The sequence below is a fragment of the Leptonychotes weddellii genome, chromosome 4 (assembly GCF_054177405.1).
Source record: "Leptonychotes weddellii isolate Sample4059 chromosome 4, ASM5417740v2, whole genome shotgun sequence".
NCBI lineage: Eukaryota > Metazoa > Chordata > Mammalia > Carnivora > Phocidae > Leptonychotes > Leptonychotes weddellii.
This window is the reverse complement of record NC_138372.1, coordinates 104521816-104539978: the sequence shown is the minus strand read 5'-3', so window position 1 is coordinate 104539978 and position 18163 is coordinate 104521816. Positions and strand designations below refer to the sequence as shown.

General features: G+C 36.8%; 1 protein-coding gene across 1 annotated transcript in view; it reads left to right on the top strand.

Annotated features, from left to right (window-relative positions):
* BPNT2 (3'(2'), 5'-bisphosphate nucleotidase 2) overlaps window positions 1–18163 on the top strand; it is a 37476-nt gene that overhangs the window by 10044 nt on the left and 9269 nt on the right. The window contains exons 2-3 of the mRNA XM_081816015.1: window positions 7861–8023; window positions 9324–9419. Coding sequence (XP_081672141.1) covers window positions 7861–8023; window positions 9324–9419 — 259 coding nt within the window. The remainder of the gene's footprint in view (window positions 1–7860; window positions 8024–9323; window positions 9420–18163) is intronic.

Genomic DNA, 18163 nt, shown 5'->3' with positions numbered 1-18163 from the left:
TAAGAAAGGAACAAAGAAGCTACAAAAAACAAGGAAGCAATTAACAAGATGGCATTAGTAAGTCCACACTTACTAATAATTATTTGAAATGTAGATGAACTAAATTCTCCAATCAAAAAACAGAGCAGGTGAATGGATTGAAAAAAAAAAAGACCCAACTGCATGCTGGCTACAAGAGAAACACATTAGAGACACACATAAAATCAGAGTGAAGGGATGGAAAAAAAATATTCCATGCAAATGGAACCCCAAAGAGAACAGGATAGCTATACTGCTATCAGACAAAATAGACTTTGAGTAAAAAACTCTTGATAAGGGACAAAGAAGAATTTATGTAATGATAAAAGGGTCAGTTTATCAAGAAGATATAACAATTGTAAATACATATGTACCCAACATCAGAGCACTAAATATATTGGGCAAATATAGATCTGAGGACAGAAACAGACAGCAATGCAATAATTGTAAAGATTTCAATACCTCACTTTCACCAATGGATAGATCATCTAGACAGATCATCAATAAGGAAATAACTTGCACTACACTTCAAATTGATAAAGGCACTGTCATATATACAAACCATTTCATCCAACAGTAGCAGAATACACATTCTTCTCAAGCTCATATGGAATACTCTCCAGGGTAGATACCATGTAAGGCCAGAAAACAGGTCCTAACAAATTGAAGATTAAAATCATAATCAGAGGGCGCCTGGGTGGCTTAGTTGGTTAAGCAACTGCCTTCGGCTCAGGTCATGATCCCGGAGTCCCAGGATTGAGTCCCACATCAGGCTCCCTGCTTGGCGGGGAGTCTGCTTCTCACTCTGACCCTACCCCCCCTCTTGTGGTCTCTCTCTCACTCTCTCAAATAAATAAAATCTTAAAAAAAAATCATAATCATAAGTGTTTTTTGACCACAGTGGTATAAAACTAGAAGTCAATGACAGGACAAAAACTGGAAGATGCATAAATATATGAAAATTAAACAATATACCCTTGAACAACCAGTGGGTTCAAGAAGAAATCAAAAGGGAAATGAAAAAAAAAAATCTTGAAATTAACAAAAAAGGGGCACCTGGGTGGCTCAGTTGGTTAAGTGTCCGACTCTTGATTTTGGCTCACGTCATGATCTCAAGGTTGTGAGATCGAGTCCTGCACGCAGCTCAGAGCCTACTTAAGATTCTCTCCCTCTGCCTCCCCCTTTCTCTTTCTCCCTCTAAAAATTAACAAAAATGGAAGTACAACATACCAAAACTTATGGGATGCAGCAAAAGCAGTTCTAAAAGGGAAATTTATAATGATAAATGCTTACATTAAGAAAAACGAAAGATTTCATTATACCTAATGAACTAATTTATACCTTAAGGAACTAGAAAAAGAGCAAACTAAGCTCAAAGTTCGCAGAAGGAAGGAAGTAACAAAGGTCAGAGCAGAAATAGAGACTAGAAAAGCAATAGAAAATACCAACTAAGAGCTGGTTTTTTTTTAAAAGATTAGATTGACAAACCTTTAGCTAGTCGGAGATAAAAGGATTCAAATATATAAATTCAGAAATGAAAGCATAAGCATTACACCTGATACTACAAAATGCAAATGATCATGAGAGACTACTATGAATAATTATAGGCCAACAAATTCGATAACCTAGAAGAAACGGATCAGTTCCTAGAAACATACAACATACTAAGACTGAATCATGAAGAAATAGAATACCTGAACCAACCTATAAGGACATTGAATCATTAATCAACTTCCCAGTAAAGAAAATCCCAGAACTAGATGTCTTCACTGGTCTACCAAACATTTAAAGGAAAATTAATACCAATCCTTTCAAATTCTTCCCCCAAACTGAAGAGGATGGAATACTTCCAAACTCATTTTATGAAGCCAGCATTACCCTAATACCAAAGCTATGCAGGGGCACTACAAGAAAAGAAAATCACGGGCCATTATTCCTCATGAACATAACATGCAAAAATCCTCAAGAGAATACAAGCAAACTGAATTCAATAGACATTAAAAGGATCAAACACCATGATCAAGTGGGATTTATCCCTGGGTTGAAGGATGGTTTACATATATGAAAATTGATCAGTGTGATATACCACATTAACAGAATGAAAGATAAAAATCACATGATTATCTCAGTATAACAATATAAATATAAAAAGCATTTGACAAAATTCAACATTTTTTCATGATTAAAAAACTCAACAAATTAGGTATAGAAATACACCTCAATGTAATAAAGGCCATATATGACAAGCCCACAGCTAACATGATACCCATTCATGAAAATCTAAAAGCTTTTCTTCTAACATCAGGAAGACAAGGATGTCCACTTAGCACTTCCATTCAACATAGTACTGGAAGTCCTAGCTGGAGCAGTTAGGTAAATAAAAGAAATAAAATGCATCCAAATCAGAAAGGAAGAAGTAAAATTGTGTGCAGAGGACATGATTTTTACATATAGAAAACTAAAATTTTTAACAAAATACTATTGGAACTAATAATAATAACCCTATAAAGTTGTAGGATACAAAATCAACAAACAAAAATCATTATTTCTGTGTATTAATAACAATGAACTATTTGAAAGAGGAATTAAGAAAATTCCATTTATCAAATTTATCATTCCAGGATCAAAAACAATAAAATACTTAAGAATAAATTTAAGGAGGTGAAAGATCTGTATACTGAAAACTAAGTCATTGGTAAAAGTAATTTAAGAAGACACAAATAAATGGAAAGGTGTTGCATGTCTTGGATTAGAAGAATTAGTGTTGTTAAATTGTCCATGCTGCTCAAAGCAATCTACACATTTAGTGCAATCCCTATCAAAATTCCAACGGCAGTTTTCAATGATATAGAGTATATAATCCAAAATTCACATGGAACCAGAAAAGACCCAAGTAGCTGAAGCAATTTTAAGCAAGAAGGGCAAAGCTGGAGGCATCACATTTCCTGACTTAAAATTAATTACAAAGCTATAGTAATCAAAACAATACTGTAGTGACATAAAACATACACACAGACCAAAGGAATAGAATATAGAAATAAATCCACACATACACGTTTAACTAATCTTTGACAAGGCATCAAGAACATACTACAGGAAAAAGATAGGTTCCTCAATAAAGGTGCTGGGAAAACTGGTTATCTATATGCAAAAGAGTAAAACTGGATCCCTATCTTACAACTCTCAACAGAAGCTAACTCAAAATGCACAAAAAATTTAAACATACCACCTGAAACCATAAAGCTCTTTGATACTGGTCTTAGCAATGATTTTTTTGGAAAAGACACTAAAAGTACAGAAATCAAAAGCAAAAATAGGGGCACCTGGGTCTGTCAGTTGGTCAAAGCATCCAACTCTTGATTTAGGCTCAGGTCATGATCTCAGGGTTGTGAGATTGAGCCCCGCCTAGCATGGTACCTGCTTAAGATTTTCTCTCTCCCTCTCTGTTGCCCCACCCTCTAAAAAAAAAAAAAAAAAGCGAAAATAAACAAGTGAAACAACATCAAGTTAGAAAGCTGCACAGCAAAGGAAACAACTAAAGGAAAAGGCAACTATGGAATGACAGAAGATATTTGTAAACAATGTATCTGATGGGCTAATATCTAAATTATATAAGGAATTCATTCAATTCAATAGCAAAAGAATAAGTAATCCAATTAAAAATGGGCAAAGGACCTGAATATACATTTTTCCAAAGAAGACCTACAAATGACTGTCAGTTATATGAAAAGGTGTTCAACATCACTAATCATCAGGGAAATACAAATCTAAACTACAACTGAGATATTACTTCACCTGTTAGGATGGCTATTATTAGACAAGAGGTCAATGTTGGCAAGCATGTGGAGAAAAGAGAATTTTTACCCCATTGGTGGGAATGTAAATGAGTATAGCCATTATGGAAAGCAGAATGGAGGTTCCTCAAAAAATTAAAAACAGAACTACCATATGATCCAGCAATCCTACTTCTGGATATATACCTAAATGAAATTAGTATCTGGAGATATTTGCACTCCCATGTTCATTGTGGCAATAGTCACAATAGCAAAAATACGGAAATGATTAGTTAAGTGTCTGTCAGTAGGTGAATGGATAAAGAAAAAGGGTATATATGTATGTATGTATGTGTGTGTGTATATATACACATAAGTATATGTATACACACACACACACACTGAAATGTTATTCTGCCATTAAAAAGAAGGAAATCCTGCCACTTGGGATAACATGGTTGAACCTGGAGAGCATTATACTAAGTGAAGTAAGCCACACAGAGAAAGTACTGTGTGGTATCACTAATATGTGGAATCTAAAAAAAAAAAATGTTGAGCTCATAGAAACAGTGATTAAAATGGTGATTGCCAAAGTCTAGGGAATGAGGGAATAGAGGAGATGTTGGTCTAAGGGTGTAAACTTTTAGTTATGACTAAGATGAGTAAGTTCTGAGCATCAAATATACAGTCAGATGGTTATGGTTAATAATACTGTATCGAATACTTGAAATTTGCTTCAAGAGTAGATCTTAAGCATTCTCACCACAAAAGAAAAAAGTAAATAAGTGATAGATGCATTAATTACCTTGATTATGGTAATCACTTTATAGTATATACATATATCACATTATCACACTGTACACTTTACACATATATTTATATGTATGTATATATGTATAGTTTTCTCAGTGAAGCTGGGGGGGAAGAGCCAAATATGTCACCAGTGCCACAGTCTTAGTCTAACATAATAAGTTAATAGTAAGTCTTGATATCTGGTCAGGAAAGTCCTCCCACCATGATATTTCTTTTTTTTTTTTTCCCTTTCTTTCACCAAAATGGCTTGCTCTTTTTCCAAGAAGGGATTAAAAAACAAACAAATCTGTGGGGTTTTGATTGGAGTTTTCATTAACTCTATAGATTTACTGATAGGAGAATTGACATCTTTATCATTTTTAAATCATTAACGTTTTTCATACAAATTAATGTTCTCCATAGTGCTTTTGCACATCTTGGGTAGTTTTATGTCTGGAGAATTTACTTCTTTTGTTTAAGTGGCTTCCATTTTTATGTTAAATACTTTTAGTATTTGTCTCTGGTATATAAGAAGTGCAATTGATTGTTAAATATTGATCTTATATATCTAGAGACTTTGGTGTTATTCTGTAATTTATCTACAAGTTCTTTTGGATTTTCACCAGTTGTATGTTACGATTTCGCTTCTTCCTTTCTATCTCTGTACCTCCCTACGTAGGCCACCCTCCTTTAGCTTTCTGCAATGGCTAGGACACTCTGTACATTGTTAACAGAGGTTATGATGGAGGGCAGCTTACTCTGTGTCATGCCTGCAGTGTCCTTCACCATTGGGTTTCCATTATTGTCAAACCTCATCCTTTCTTCTTGGTTTACTCAGCTCCTTTCTTTTTGGCTTACTCTACTCTAGCCCTACTGGCCTCCTTGCTTGCTCTGAGTATAACAGGCACACTCCCACCTCAGGGCCTTTGCATTTTTACTCCCATGGGCTGGAAGGTGCCTTTAGATAGATGCCTGCTAGGCTCACCTCCTTTAAATTGTCATTCTAATACCACCTTTTCCTTAGCTGCCCTATCTTTGAAAACAAACAGCAACTTTTTTGCAGCATATTTTGCATATCCTATAATTTGCCCATTGCAAATGTCCAGTTCAGTAGTTTTTAGATTTGCCAAGGTGTGCAACTTTTGTCATTAATCAGTTTTAGAACATTTTCATCACCCTAATGATATACCTGTGCCCAATTACTGCTAATCTCTGTTCCCACCCTTACCCCAGGCAACCACTAATCAACTGACTCCATAGATTTGCCTGTTACAGACATTTCACATAAATGGAATCATCTAGTATGTGATGTCTTGTTTCTTGTTTATTTCACTTAGCATATTTTGGGGGTTCATCAGTGCTATAGTATGAGTAGTCCTTTTTTTTTTGGCTGACTAACATTTCATTGTATGGATGTACCACATTTTGTCTATCCATTCATCTGTTGATGGACATTTGGTAGTTTATAATTTTTGGCTAGTATGAATAATCCCAGGCACCCTATCTTAAAGAATAACCCTTCTTCTGTCCTACAGCACACTCTTCCCTGCTACATTCTATGTCTCCTTGTTGTCACTATTCAGCATATCACATTTTACTTATGTATCTTGTTTATTGTTTATCTCCTTCTCCAGAATTTCTGCTAAGCTCCACAAGGGCAGAGATTTTTGTCTCACATTGATCACTGTTATACATCAGGCCCTGGAACTGGCAATCAGTAAACATTTGCAGAATTGATAAAGGAATAAGTGAATGGATGGATTGGATGTTTACACCGTATTAAAAATATTTTTTGATTTAAGTGGCTTAATGTTTCTGGAATATTACTATTTTTAACTTTCTCCCTGACAATTTGGGATATGTCAAGGCACTTTCCAGAGATTGCTGGTATTTGTAGGGTTTTCACCGTGTGTGACTTTTTACTTATATAGGTGTCAGTGTTATAATCACTCTGACACTCTAGTTTGGGGTCTGGGCATGGAATCACATGCAGTATAAACACAGTGATCTGCTGTGGAAAGGGAGCTTGTCCGTCTGCCTTCAGCTCGGTCATGATCCCAGGGTCCTGGGACCCAGTTCCACATCGGGCTCCCTGCTCAGCGGGAAGCCTGCTTCTCCCTCTCCCTCTCCCACTCCCCCTGCTTGTGTTCCCTCTCTCACTGTCTCTCTCTCTGTTGAAAAATAAATAAAATCTTTAAAAAAAAAAAAAAGGGAGCTTGTCAGAAAGCATAGCACCCAAAAGCCTGTCCTGCTCCAGTCTTCCTACTGGAAATTCCCATCTTGGGGACATTTTTTCTTGCATGTGTATGTTATGATTTGATAGAGGGAGTCTTTTGATAAGGTAGTATTTAAATAAGGTTGACAGTCTGTTATTAACCTCATTCTTAAAACACAGTCAGTTCTTAGATTTGCCTCATTGGTATGCCCTTTATTTACAAAAGTAAATACAATTCAACACATTAAATCATTGTTTTATAAACCAGAATGTATTTTAAGTATTCATTAAGAAGCTCACTGTTGAAAGCAGTGGTTTTCTACTCACCCACACCTTTACATATCTTATGATAAATCAGATTTATTTTATATTTTAACATTGTTTCCTAGTAAATAAAAATAGAAAATTTGACTTCAGCATTTTATCCTGTGACATACCTTTGGTTTATAATGAAGAGAAGACTGATCTTTTTTTTGTCCTTTTGGATTACCCATCTCAGTTTTGTTTACATTTTATAATGTACTAGTTTATGATCTATTTCATTATTTCCAGGTTTCTTTTTTCTATTGATCAAAGGTATATTTTAGATGATTACTTTTCTAGGATATTGTGTCTCTTAGCATTCATCATTTCTCTGTTTTAAGGCATATTTCTTTTAAGTCCATTGTCCCTTTTCTTTTCCTCTTATAGTTGATTGCATTCAGTTCAATGTTCCATAATATTGTCAGTCTGTTTTCACACTTTAGATCTACTATTTTTTATAAATATCATTAAGCTTTAAATAGTTTGTTTCTTAGTTTCTCTGTATTTTTCTATAATTGGATTCTCTGTCTTCGGCAACAGACAGCTTGAATATTGGATTGGAAAGTACTTGAAGACAAGATGTTGCTGGAATTTCTTTTATATGTGTCCATTTTACAGTGAAATGCTTCAAAATAAAAATACTGATTTACCTACTTTCAGTTTGTGTGATTTGGTCTGAAATGTTTTTCTCTTTTGTGTTTTCTCAGGTGGCATTTTTTTCTTTCTAAATTTTTTAACTGTCATCTATTTTTGGTGCAGATAAATACTGAGGAACATGTGGATGCAGCTGATCAGGAGGTTATCTTATGGGATCGTAAGATTCCTGAGGACATCCTGAAGGAAATAGCCACCCCTAAAGAGGTACCAGCAGAAAGTGTTACTGTCTGGATCGATCCACTTGATGCTACACAGGAATATACAGGTGACTTTACATTAAAATTGATCTCAGGGCGCCTGGGTGGCTCAGATGGTTAAGCGTCTGCCTTCGGCTCAGGTCATGATCCCAGGGTCCTGGGATCGAGCCCCACATCGGGCTCCTGGCTCAGCGGGGAGCCTGCTTCTCCCTCTCCCTCTGCCTCTCTCCCTGCTCATGCTCTCTCTCTCTCTGTATCTCTGTGTCTCAAATGAATAAATAAAATCTTTAAAAAAAAAAAAAAATTGATCTCAAACTTCAGATTGCCATTATATATTAGAGAACCAGAACAAAGGCAGTTAGTATAGACTTGGTGGTAAATACTTTACCGATCTTACACAACTTTTCCAATTAGATTTTAAGACAGACAACTGGATTAACGCAATGCGATATGAAACCTTTGAACTGGATCAGTTATTCTCAACCTTTACCCCCAGCCCCAAAACCAGTATATTGTGGCATACTCCTATTGATGATGGCGATTCACTGTTTCACTGATCCTTCAGAGAAGGGAGATTTTTAGCAGTCACAGCAAAATCATTCCTATTAGACATCGATTTATTGAAGTGTTTGTTTATAGATGGAGTTATATATTGAGGTGTGAGTTCAGGTATTTATTTATATAGCCAGAATACAATATTTACTTGTGATTTGGGGAATTTAGGTTTTATTGCGTATACATCTATCTTTGGAATTCAGAATAGTAAATCCTAGGCACCCAGGGGTAATTAAGTAGGAAAACAGAGAATTACTGCCCTCATCTCCATTTTCTTTTGTTTGTTTTTTTACCTAGTCCTAGCTCAGATTTCATTTCTGTAGCTCCTCTCTAATGCCTTGTTTCTTACCCAGAGATAACCAATTCCTGCTTTTTCTCTCTTTTGTTGGTGTATATGGTAGTTAATTGCTTATCTGTGTGCCCTCCTTCTAGATAGTAAGTTCTCTGAATGTGGGGCCTTCCGCTTTTTCATCTTTGTATTCTAGTCCTTAAGCACTGAACTTGACCGTAATAGACAGTCAGTAGGTAACTATTTGGAGAATAGGAGGAAGATACAAGGTGTCTAATAGTAACTGAAATTAGAAAATATTTTGCAGAAGTAGGTAATAGAAATAGGTAATATTGAGGGTTTTTTTAATAATTTTTCCTAAACCAAAATTGGCCTGATCATACACTAGTGATAATATTTAGTGAGTGCATCCCTTGTGCAGGGACTATTCTAAGTATTTGACTTGATTTTCAAATTTAAAACTAAAATTTTAAATTATTTTAATAATTTCTGTTATTGGTTTTTTGTGTTCTTTTTCTTCATAGAGGATCTTCGAAAGTATGTCACTACTATGGTATGTGTGGCTGTGAATGGTAAACCTGTGCTAGGAGTGATACATAAGCCATTTTCTGAATATACAGGTAAGAAATGCACTAGAGCTTTCAAGAGTTAATGTTATTAAATCATTCATCTATAGTACTTACTGTCCTGTCACAATCTCAGCTGTAGCTCACTAATTATTAAAGTCAATCCTCTAGTATACCTCATTCTTTCATTGGATACAGTGAGGATTTTGTTGTTGGATATGATACTATATGATGAAGCAGAGCTTTCTAACCTTTCTTTAGAGGATAGAAACTGACTGACAATGAGAGATAATGTCGAGGAATACAGTTGGGCACAGACTTCCCGGCAGCTGAGTTCCTCTCTGTTTCTCTTGTGCTGTTGCTGGGGATAAGGTCCAGGGCTCTTACACATTGGATTCTATGTGGGTTCTGAGATCCACCATCAAGGGGCCTTAGCCAAATCTGTTGTCACATCAGGAAATGAGCTTGATGTTGTGGTGGTTAAGGGCAATGGCAACTTGGCAACCTCAGCGTCAAAATTGGATGGTGTTATGGTGAAAGTCTTACTAATCAGGCTAACTCTACTGTAGCCCTGGACACTCTTCAGAGTTCCATTTGACCCTTGTCTACCCCACCTTCTTGATGTAGTCATGTTTGTTAGCTTTGTGCAGATGGCAAGTCAGATCTTTGATCGTCACGCTGGGAGTTGGGAGTGTGGAAGACCATGCCAGAGAGCTTCCCATGCAGCTCAGGATGACCTCGCCCAAAGCCTTGCCAGTGCTAGCGGATACTGGCATGACATTTTGGCATCACCACAACCATTACGCTGTAGTTTGCCAGAGAGGCTAGCCATGGTCTTCTGAATAGCAGTGATAGTGTGGCCTGTGGTTACAAGTCTAGAATGATGCCATGAGTTGTCCGGGTGGAGAAGTTGAGAGAAAGAGTTAGTGGTGTAAGAAGTATCACTGACAGTCTGAAGGGACTCATCATACTTTTAATTAGTCATTCCCATCAAGAACACGGGGCAAGGATTATGGCCTTTTGGTTCCACTGTTTTCTAAGGTGATGAGGTTCTTGATGGTGACAGGATCCATTTTGCCAGTGCCAGCGTTGAAAGCAGCCCTCATGGCAGAGGTGCTGTGGGTTAAATCATGCCCCCCTCAAATTCATGTTCACCCCTGTATTAGCTTCCTAGGGTTGCCATAAAAACAGAAAGAGAAAACCCACAAACTGTATGTCTTTAAACAACAGATATGTAGTCTAACACAGTTTTGGAGGCTAGAAGTCCAAAGTCAAAGTGTTGGCAGAGACATGTGCTCTCTGAAACCTATAAGGGAGAATTCTTCCATGTTTTTCTCTTAATTTCTAATAGTTTGACAGCAGTCTGTTGTGTTCCTTGGTTTGTGAACACATCACTCCAGTCTCTGCCTTCAGCACCTCATGGCATTCTGCCTATGTATCTATGTCTCTGTGTCACTTCTCTTCTTATAAAGACACCAGTCATATTAGAAAGAGCCCACCCTACTCCACCATGGCCTCATTTAGCTAAATACATCTACAATAAACCCATTTCCAAATAAGGTCAGACTCTACTATGCTGGGGAATAGGACTTCATCTTATCTTTTGGGGGACTATAAACTCATAACAGTCAACTTCAGAATGTAACCTTATTTGAAGATCAGGTCTTTACAGATGTAATTAAGGTAATTATCAGGATAAGATCATCCTGAATTAGGGTAGGTCCTTAAGTCAATGAGAGTATCCTTATAAGAAACTGGGATTACAGAGACATACAGAGGATAAGAGGATGGGATGGTAGAGGCACAGATTGGAGTGATGCATATAAGCCAAGGAACACCAAAGATTGCTGGCAGTTGTTGGAAGTTAGAAGAGAGGCATGGAATAAATTCTCCCTTAGAGTTTCCAGAAGGAATAAACCCTACCAATACCAGTATCTGGATTCTGGACTGCCAGTACAATTCATAAACTGTGAAATGTGTGAGCCTCCAGACTATGAGAAAATAAATTTCTCTCCTTCTAAGCCACCGTGTTTATGGTAATTTGTCATGACAGCCCTAGGAAACACATACACCCAGCATCCATACAGCTCTGTTGTTTACTCCACCCTTTCTCACTGTGTCTCAGTGGTGTGGCTGACACTGCATAAAAAGGCTGGCTGTCAAGTGGACATAAGTGGAGACAAGGTTAAGTTTTGATTACTCTTAAAACTTATTTGCTTTGCAGAATACTTTGTATCCCAAATTCCAGCTCCTCTGAGATAGGCTGAACATATACTTGAGTGTTGGCTCTGCATTTCAAGACCTAATCTGTTTTGTGTTAATCTGACCTTATGTCTTTTCATAATTCAGATAGTTTTTACAGTTGACAATTTGATGAGCTGTAAAAGATTTAAGTCATTATTGAGACAGTGTGCCTTAAAATTAATTATATAGTTGATTTATGGTTTGTGGATTGCTTTCACATGTTTCCTTTAATCCTTACTGAATAAGTGAGGATATAGGTTAGGCTACTAATTTAGGCTGCTGTAATACATTGCACCAAAATACCAGAGGTTGAACAAAATAGCTGATTTCTCTCTTCTCTAACAGCCTGTATACAAACAGACCAGGCATGCAGGGTATTCTCTCTTGTTGCTTCGCTGTGCTAAATTTTGGTGCCCCCTTCTGCATGACTGAGGATGGCTCTCTGCTTCAACCACATTTCACCATTGAAGAGGATCAAAGGGGAGACGTGGAGGACATTTTCCACTAAGGGTTTGACCTATAAGTTGCATGCATCACTTCAGCTCACATCCCACTGACCAAAATGTAGCTTGAACCCAGCCACAGGGGAGGCTAAGAAATGTAGTTTTTATTTTCAGTGGCCATCCAAGCACCCCGTTCAGGGGTTCTGTCACTTAGGGAGAGAGGGCAAGTGGTTATTGGAGCATAACTTAACCTAGCAGTATTGCTACACTTCATATAACACATGAGGGAGGGGTGCACTTACTAACATTCCCACTTACAGATGAGAAAATGAGCCTCAGAAGTTTGATACATTCCTCAAGGTCATCCAGCTAAATTAGAGGAGGAAGCAACCTCAGGAATTTTATGCAAATCAGTACATCACACCACTTTCATAATAACTCCACAGTTGCCAACATTTGTATAGTGGTTAACTATTTGCAGTAAACTAAGTTATCTCATTTGAACCTTGTGATAACTCTGTGAGACAAAGATAAGTGTTGTTATTTTTGTTTTTTATAAAGATGAGAAAAGGGGCTTAGCAAAGTTCTTAGGAAAGCAACATAGTTCAAAATGTTATAGCAAGAGCTAACCACTCCTTATTAATATCTCACATTTGTTTAGTGTTTTCACAGTTCATGAAATGTATTGGCATAAATTCATTTCAGCTTCAAAATAACTGTGGAGGGGCGCCTGGGTGGCTCAGTCAGTTAAGCGACTGCTTTTGGCTCAGGCCATGATCCCAGGGTCCTGGGATCAAGCCCCGCATTGGACTGCCTACTCGGCGGGGGGTCTGCTTCTCCCTTTCCCTCTGCCACTTCCACTGCTAGTGCTCTCCTGCTCTCTTGTTCTGTCAAATAAATAAATCTTTAGGAAACAAAAAATAACTCTGGAAAGACTATAAAAGAGGAATTATAGTGACCTTCAATTAAAGAAAGAGAAAACAGGCATATAAAGATTAAGTATAGGGCTTAAGTCTTTGAAGTCCTCTCTCACTTTCTTTTCTTTTCTTTTTTTTTAATTGAAGTATAGTTGACTCATTCTTCGACATGGTTCCTGATTGCCTGTCTATATCCATTAGGGTTACATTTATCTGTATACAAAATAAATCTGATTACAGTAGTTAAACAGATATAGGTTTTATTTTTCTCACCTGATAAGATGGGCAAAGGGCAGGGGTTTCAGTTTATGGTACTGTTAAGCACCTAACTCCTCTTTTTGCTTTTTTGTCTTAGAAGGTAGTTTTTTGTTTTCATGCTTACAAAGATGGGTGCTTCCAGTTTCCATGGCTCTCTTCCAGTCTGGAAGAAGGGGGAAAGAAGAGGGACAAAAGATCTATCCCAGATATTCTTTGTGTTAGGAAAGAGTAACTTGAAGCCCTCTGTTCCATCTCATTGGCCAAATGTCACATGGCCCCCTTAGCTGCAAACAGCCTGATACTGCAGAGAGAATTAGAATCTTAATAAAGAAAATGAAGAGGAAGTTGATACTGGGTAGGCAGAGATTCACATTCTTTGGGCCCTAATTTCCACATCTGTTCCTTTTAGGGGTGGGGAGAATAAGGATCATAAAATGCCCATTTAAAAAGAAACAGCTTTATTCCATAAGACTACGTATCCTCTCCCCCTAGAGTCTTACCTCCTCTAAAATAAAAAAGCCAAAAGTTTCTAACTTAGGAACAGCTTGTGTTCCAAAATGGTTTCTGTAAGTTGTAAGAAAATGTCTGTTGTTCTGTGATGCCGCTGAGTTGCCCAGTATGCTGGAACAAAGGTGCTTGCTAGTCTGCAAACATTCTAAAAGAATCAATAAGTCCTTAATTAGGTGTGGGTTGACCTTCTGTTCCTGGATCGAAGGTTTGTTTGGCTTGTGTCCTCTTTTTGGACTGTTATTTTCAGATCCAGACTGTATATTGATGTTGGCAGAGTACAAACTATCAGGTATTATATGCTTACCAGAATTTAACTACACTTGATTATAATGGGAGCTAGATAGTATTGTTGACAGCAGGGAGAGCAAAACTGATCAAAATTCTTACCAGACTTAATTAGAAGTAATTCATTGAGTTTGAAATTCTAAGAAGCAACAGGTACTTAAATAGTATTTTAACAAAGTAATGTATAAATGTATAAGTGTAATATATCCATGCAGTGGAAATTTGTAGCTAAGTTACAATGTCTGAAGTGTGTAGCAAAGTACCACTTTTTATTACCCACTGGACTTTTTTTTAGCATATCCTCAGAATAAACACATTCTGTTAGCTGCTATTTTACCTTTTCATGATTACCTCATTACCATCAATCATTTATTTAAGCATCTACCGAATTTTTTTAAAGTGCTTGAAATAATTTGTCCATGTACGTGTTAGGACAGAATTTGTTGAAATTCTGTAACATGAAATATATTTTTAAAATACTAAATTACCAATTCTTATCTAAAATTATTCTGGTACTATCTACTGAGATACGCTGTCTTTATTCTCTTACACAATACTGACCTCTAGAGATGTAGCACTGTAAATTCACTTCTTAGTAAAACCATGTTTTTTCTGATTATTTCTAAAAAGAATTGAGTTTTTTTTTCTCTTTGTCATTTTTTAACTTTTATTTTGAATAATTTCAAACATAAAATTGTACAGAATTTTCATGTGCTCTTTCATCAAGATTTAACAGTTGAACATTTCTGTATATTTGCTTCCTTCTTTTTTTTCATGTACTTTAAAGAAAATTGCAAGGATCGTGACATTTTACCCTATGCACTTCACTATGCATCTCTTAATATACTATTAATGTAATACTATTATTTTGAATATAATAATAAAATTAACATTCCCTAATTGATCCCATATTCACATCTCCCCCAGTTGCTTCTAAAGTGGATTTTACAACTGGTTACTTCAAACCAAGATCTGGTCAAGTCACATGCATTTTTTTGGTTGTTCTGTTAAGTTCTGTTAATCTCGAACACCCTCCAGTCCTCTTCTTCCCCATGACATTGACTTGTTGAGATCAAGTTAGTTGTTACATAATGTCCTGCTTTTGGGACTCTCCTGATTATTTCCTAAGAGTGTCATTTAACTTGTTTACTTTTCATCTTCTTTTTCTTATAAAGTGCAAATTAGATCTGAAGCCTTGATTGGATTAAGGTTAAGGATTTTTGTCAAGAACACGTTGTAGATATTCTTCATGTACTTCCTGCTGCATCATTTTATATGATATATAAATATCTAGTCTTATTATTAGTGATGCTGTAAGATGGTTAAAATGGTCATGACCAGATCTCTGTTACAAATTATTTTGATTCTCTTGCTACCAACAAGTAGTCTGGAGAAATATTTTGGCACCATTTGAGATCAGGATTCTATCAAACATTTCACATAATAGTTTTAAGATCTATAAAGACGTGAAATGGGATTTTCTAATTCCGTTGTATTTTCTACATACATTAGCTAGAATTCTTCTACTGAGAAGTTTCTTCATCAACTGGAGTTACTTGTTTATCCTGAAAGGTAGTTCCTATTAGAAAGACAAAATACATGTTTAACTTTTTTTCTTCACCGATTTCTAAGTAAGGACTTTGGGTAAAAACTACCTCCAGGGAAATGAATGTTATTTTTTCAGGGAAGAGCAGGCTTTTGCCTTTATTTTTTTGATATCCTTAAGGTCTTGTGGATTTTTCTATATTCAGTGCTATTCAAACTACAGGTATTATTTTTCAAGTTAAATCTCTTCTTTTCATTGCCCACTTTTACTAACACCTTTATATATGCCTTTTTGTTTAAATGCCATTATATGGTCCTGTGCTTTAGGTCTCGTCTGTTGGTTCTCCCCTATGAGCAACAGTGAAATCAGCTTATTTTAGCCTCCTTGACTACCATCCCATTTTAGTCAATCATACCTTTTTTTGATATGTGTCTTTCTATTATTCAGCTCTTCAGATTAAATGGTATCCTTTGACTCTCAACCAGTCAGCTGTGAGATAACATTTACACACTTTTAGTCTTCCACCTATTTTCCTATCTTTGGTTTCCTCTTAAATCCACAGTTAAATTTATTCAGTATTGACCAACAGTGCTTTTGCTAAGAGTTCTTCAGTCATCCTTTGGTTGGATAAAACTTGTCCTCTGAAAGATCACTTCAGGAGAACTAGCTCATCCAGGTCATGTTACCTGAGTTCTTACATGTTAAAAGCTTTTTCTGTAGCCTTGATTCTTTAAAGACTCTCAGCTACTTACAGACTCTTTGGTTTAGCCCCTCTGTCCTTGGGCTGCGCTAATAAATTACCAGAAACTAGAGGGCTTAAAACAACAGAAATTTATTTTCTCGCAGTTCTGAGGGCCAGAAATCCAACATCATGTTGTTGGCAGTGTCGTGCTCCCTCTGAAAGCTCAAGGGAAGAATCTTTCCTTGCCTCTTCCAGCTTCTGGTGGCTCCAGGCATTCGTTGACATGCCTTGGTTTGTAGACACATAATTCCAGTTCGTGCCTCCACTTCTCATTCTCTCGGTCTGTTTTTCTCTGTCTCCTGTTTTTATAAGGATACCAATCATTGATTTAGGGCCCAGTCTAATCCAGTTTGACCTCAACTTGAACTACATCTGCAAAGACCCTATATCCATGAGGTCATATTCTGAAGGTTCCCAGGAGACAGGAATTTTAGTAGGACACTATTTCACTCACTATATACTCTTTTTTCTTGGTTAACTGGTAGAAACTGTTGAACTGGTATAATATCTGTGTGGGTGCATGTTGAATCTTGTAGGCAGAAAAGCTGATAATCCGATTTTCTTTCCTTTGTAAGTAGCTCGGGTATTTTTGCCTGGAACGCCAAAGAGCTTTATCTTGAAAGTCTAATAATAGAACTATGATATATCTCAGATTCAGAGTTGGGATTCTGGGCAGATATCTACATAGTATGTCTCTCAGTGTGGATATTCAAGTCCTCTTTTATTTCAGGAACATTTTTTTGAATCAAAGTTTTAAAGATTAGTTCTATTTCATAGTTTTTTTCTTTTGCAGAGACTCCTAATATATGTATATTGACTCTTCTCTCACTGACTTCTGTATCTATTACCTTCTTTCTGGTCCCCTTTATCTGTTTGCTTGTTTCACTTATTTTTTGCTTTTCTCATTGCTTACTGTGCTTTTCAACCAATCTGTTGCCTTTCTGTGTATCCTGTGATCTAGAACTAAGTCTTAAGTGATTTTGTCTTGTTGTTGTTGTTGTTTGCATTCTTTCCTGTATTATATGAGTTCCCATTTCATATCTTCCTATTTATCTTTCCTGAGTTGTTTTTTTGTTCCATAGTGTTCTTTTTTTGTTTTTGTTGCTTATTTATTTTTAATCGTCTTTGAATGTTGTGTTATAGTTTTACTCTGCTTCATAGAAATTTTCAAGTAGCCTGAAATGTTTTAACTTTCATTCATTGTATTTTCTTCTTATACTTTTCAGTGGACATTGCAGTTGTACATATTTCTTACTCACATTTGGGCCGGCCACCATGCAGTCGGTGGGAAGGTGGTGGCAGAAAAGCAGTTTGGGTGGTTCTCAGTTCAGGAAATTTCTTTTCTGTTAGGACAAGGAAGGCATTATCTTTATTATCAGGCATCTTTTTTGTTTTCACTTCTTGTCTGTCTTGTTGGATCCTGTCTTGTTTCAGTAAGGCCCTTATCTTCAACGCCTTCTTTTTCTTCAGTTCTGTTTGCTGTCTTCCAGTTGCCTCTCATGCTGAGACTTTCTGAAGGGTGTTCTATGTCGTCTGGTCTGTTGTCAGGACTTCACTTTGGCTCCGTGTCTTCTCTAGGCCTCCTCTTGTTGCTGCTCTGTTGCCACATCTCAGGCCTACATGCAGTAGTTCTCATTTTAGATGGGACCCTTTCCTTCTGGGGAGAAATCCTGGCTGTTGTTCCCTGAGTTCTACCACCACTGAGAGGCCTCCAGCCTCTTGGCACTTCTGTGAAGCTCCTGCCATAAGAATATGGCATACTGAGGTCAACTATGGCACTTATTCTACTGATCTTCAGTATTTACTTCCCTTCTTTCTCATAAATTTGTGTTCGTGACTATTCTTCGTCTCCT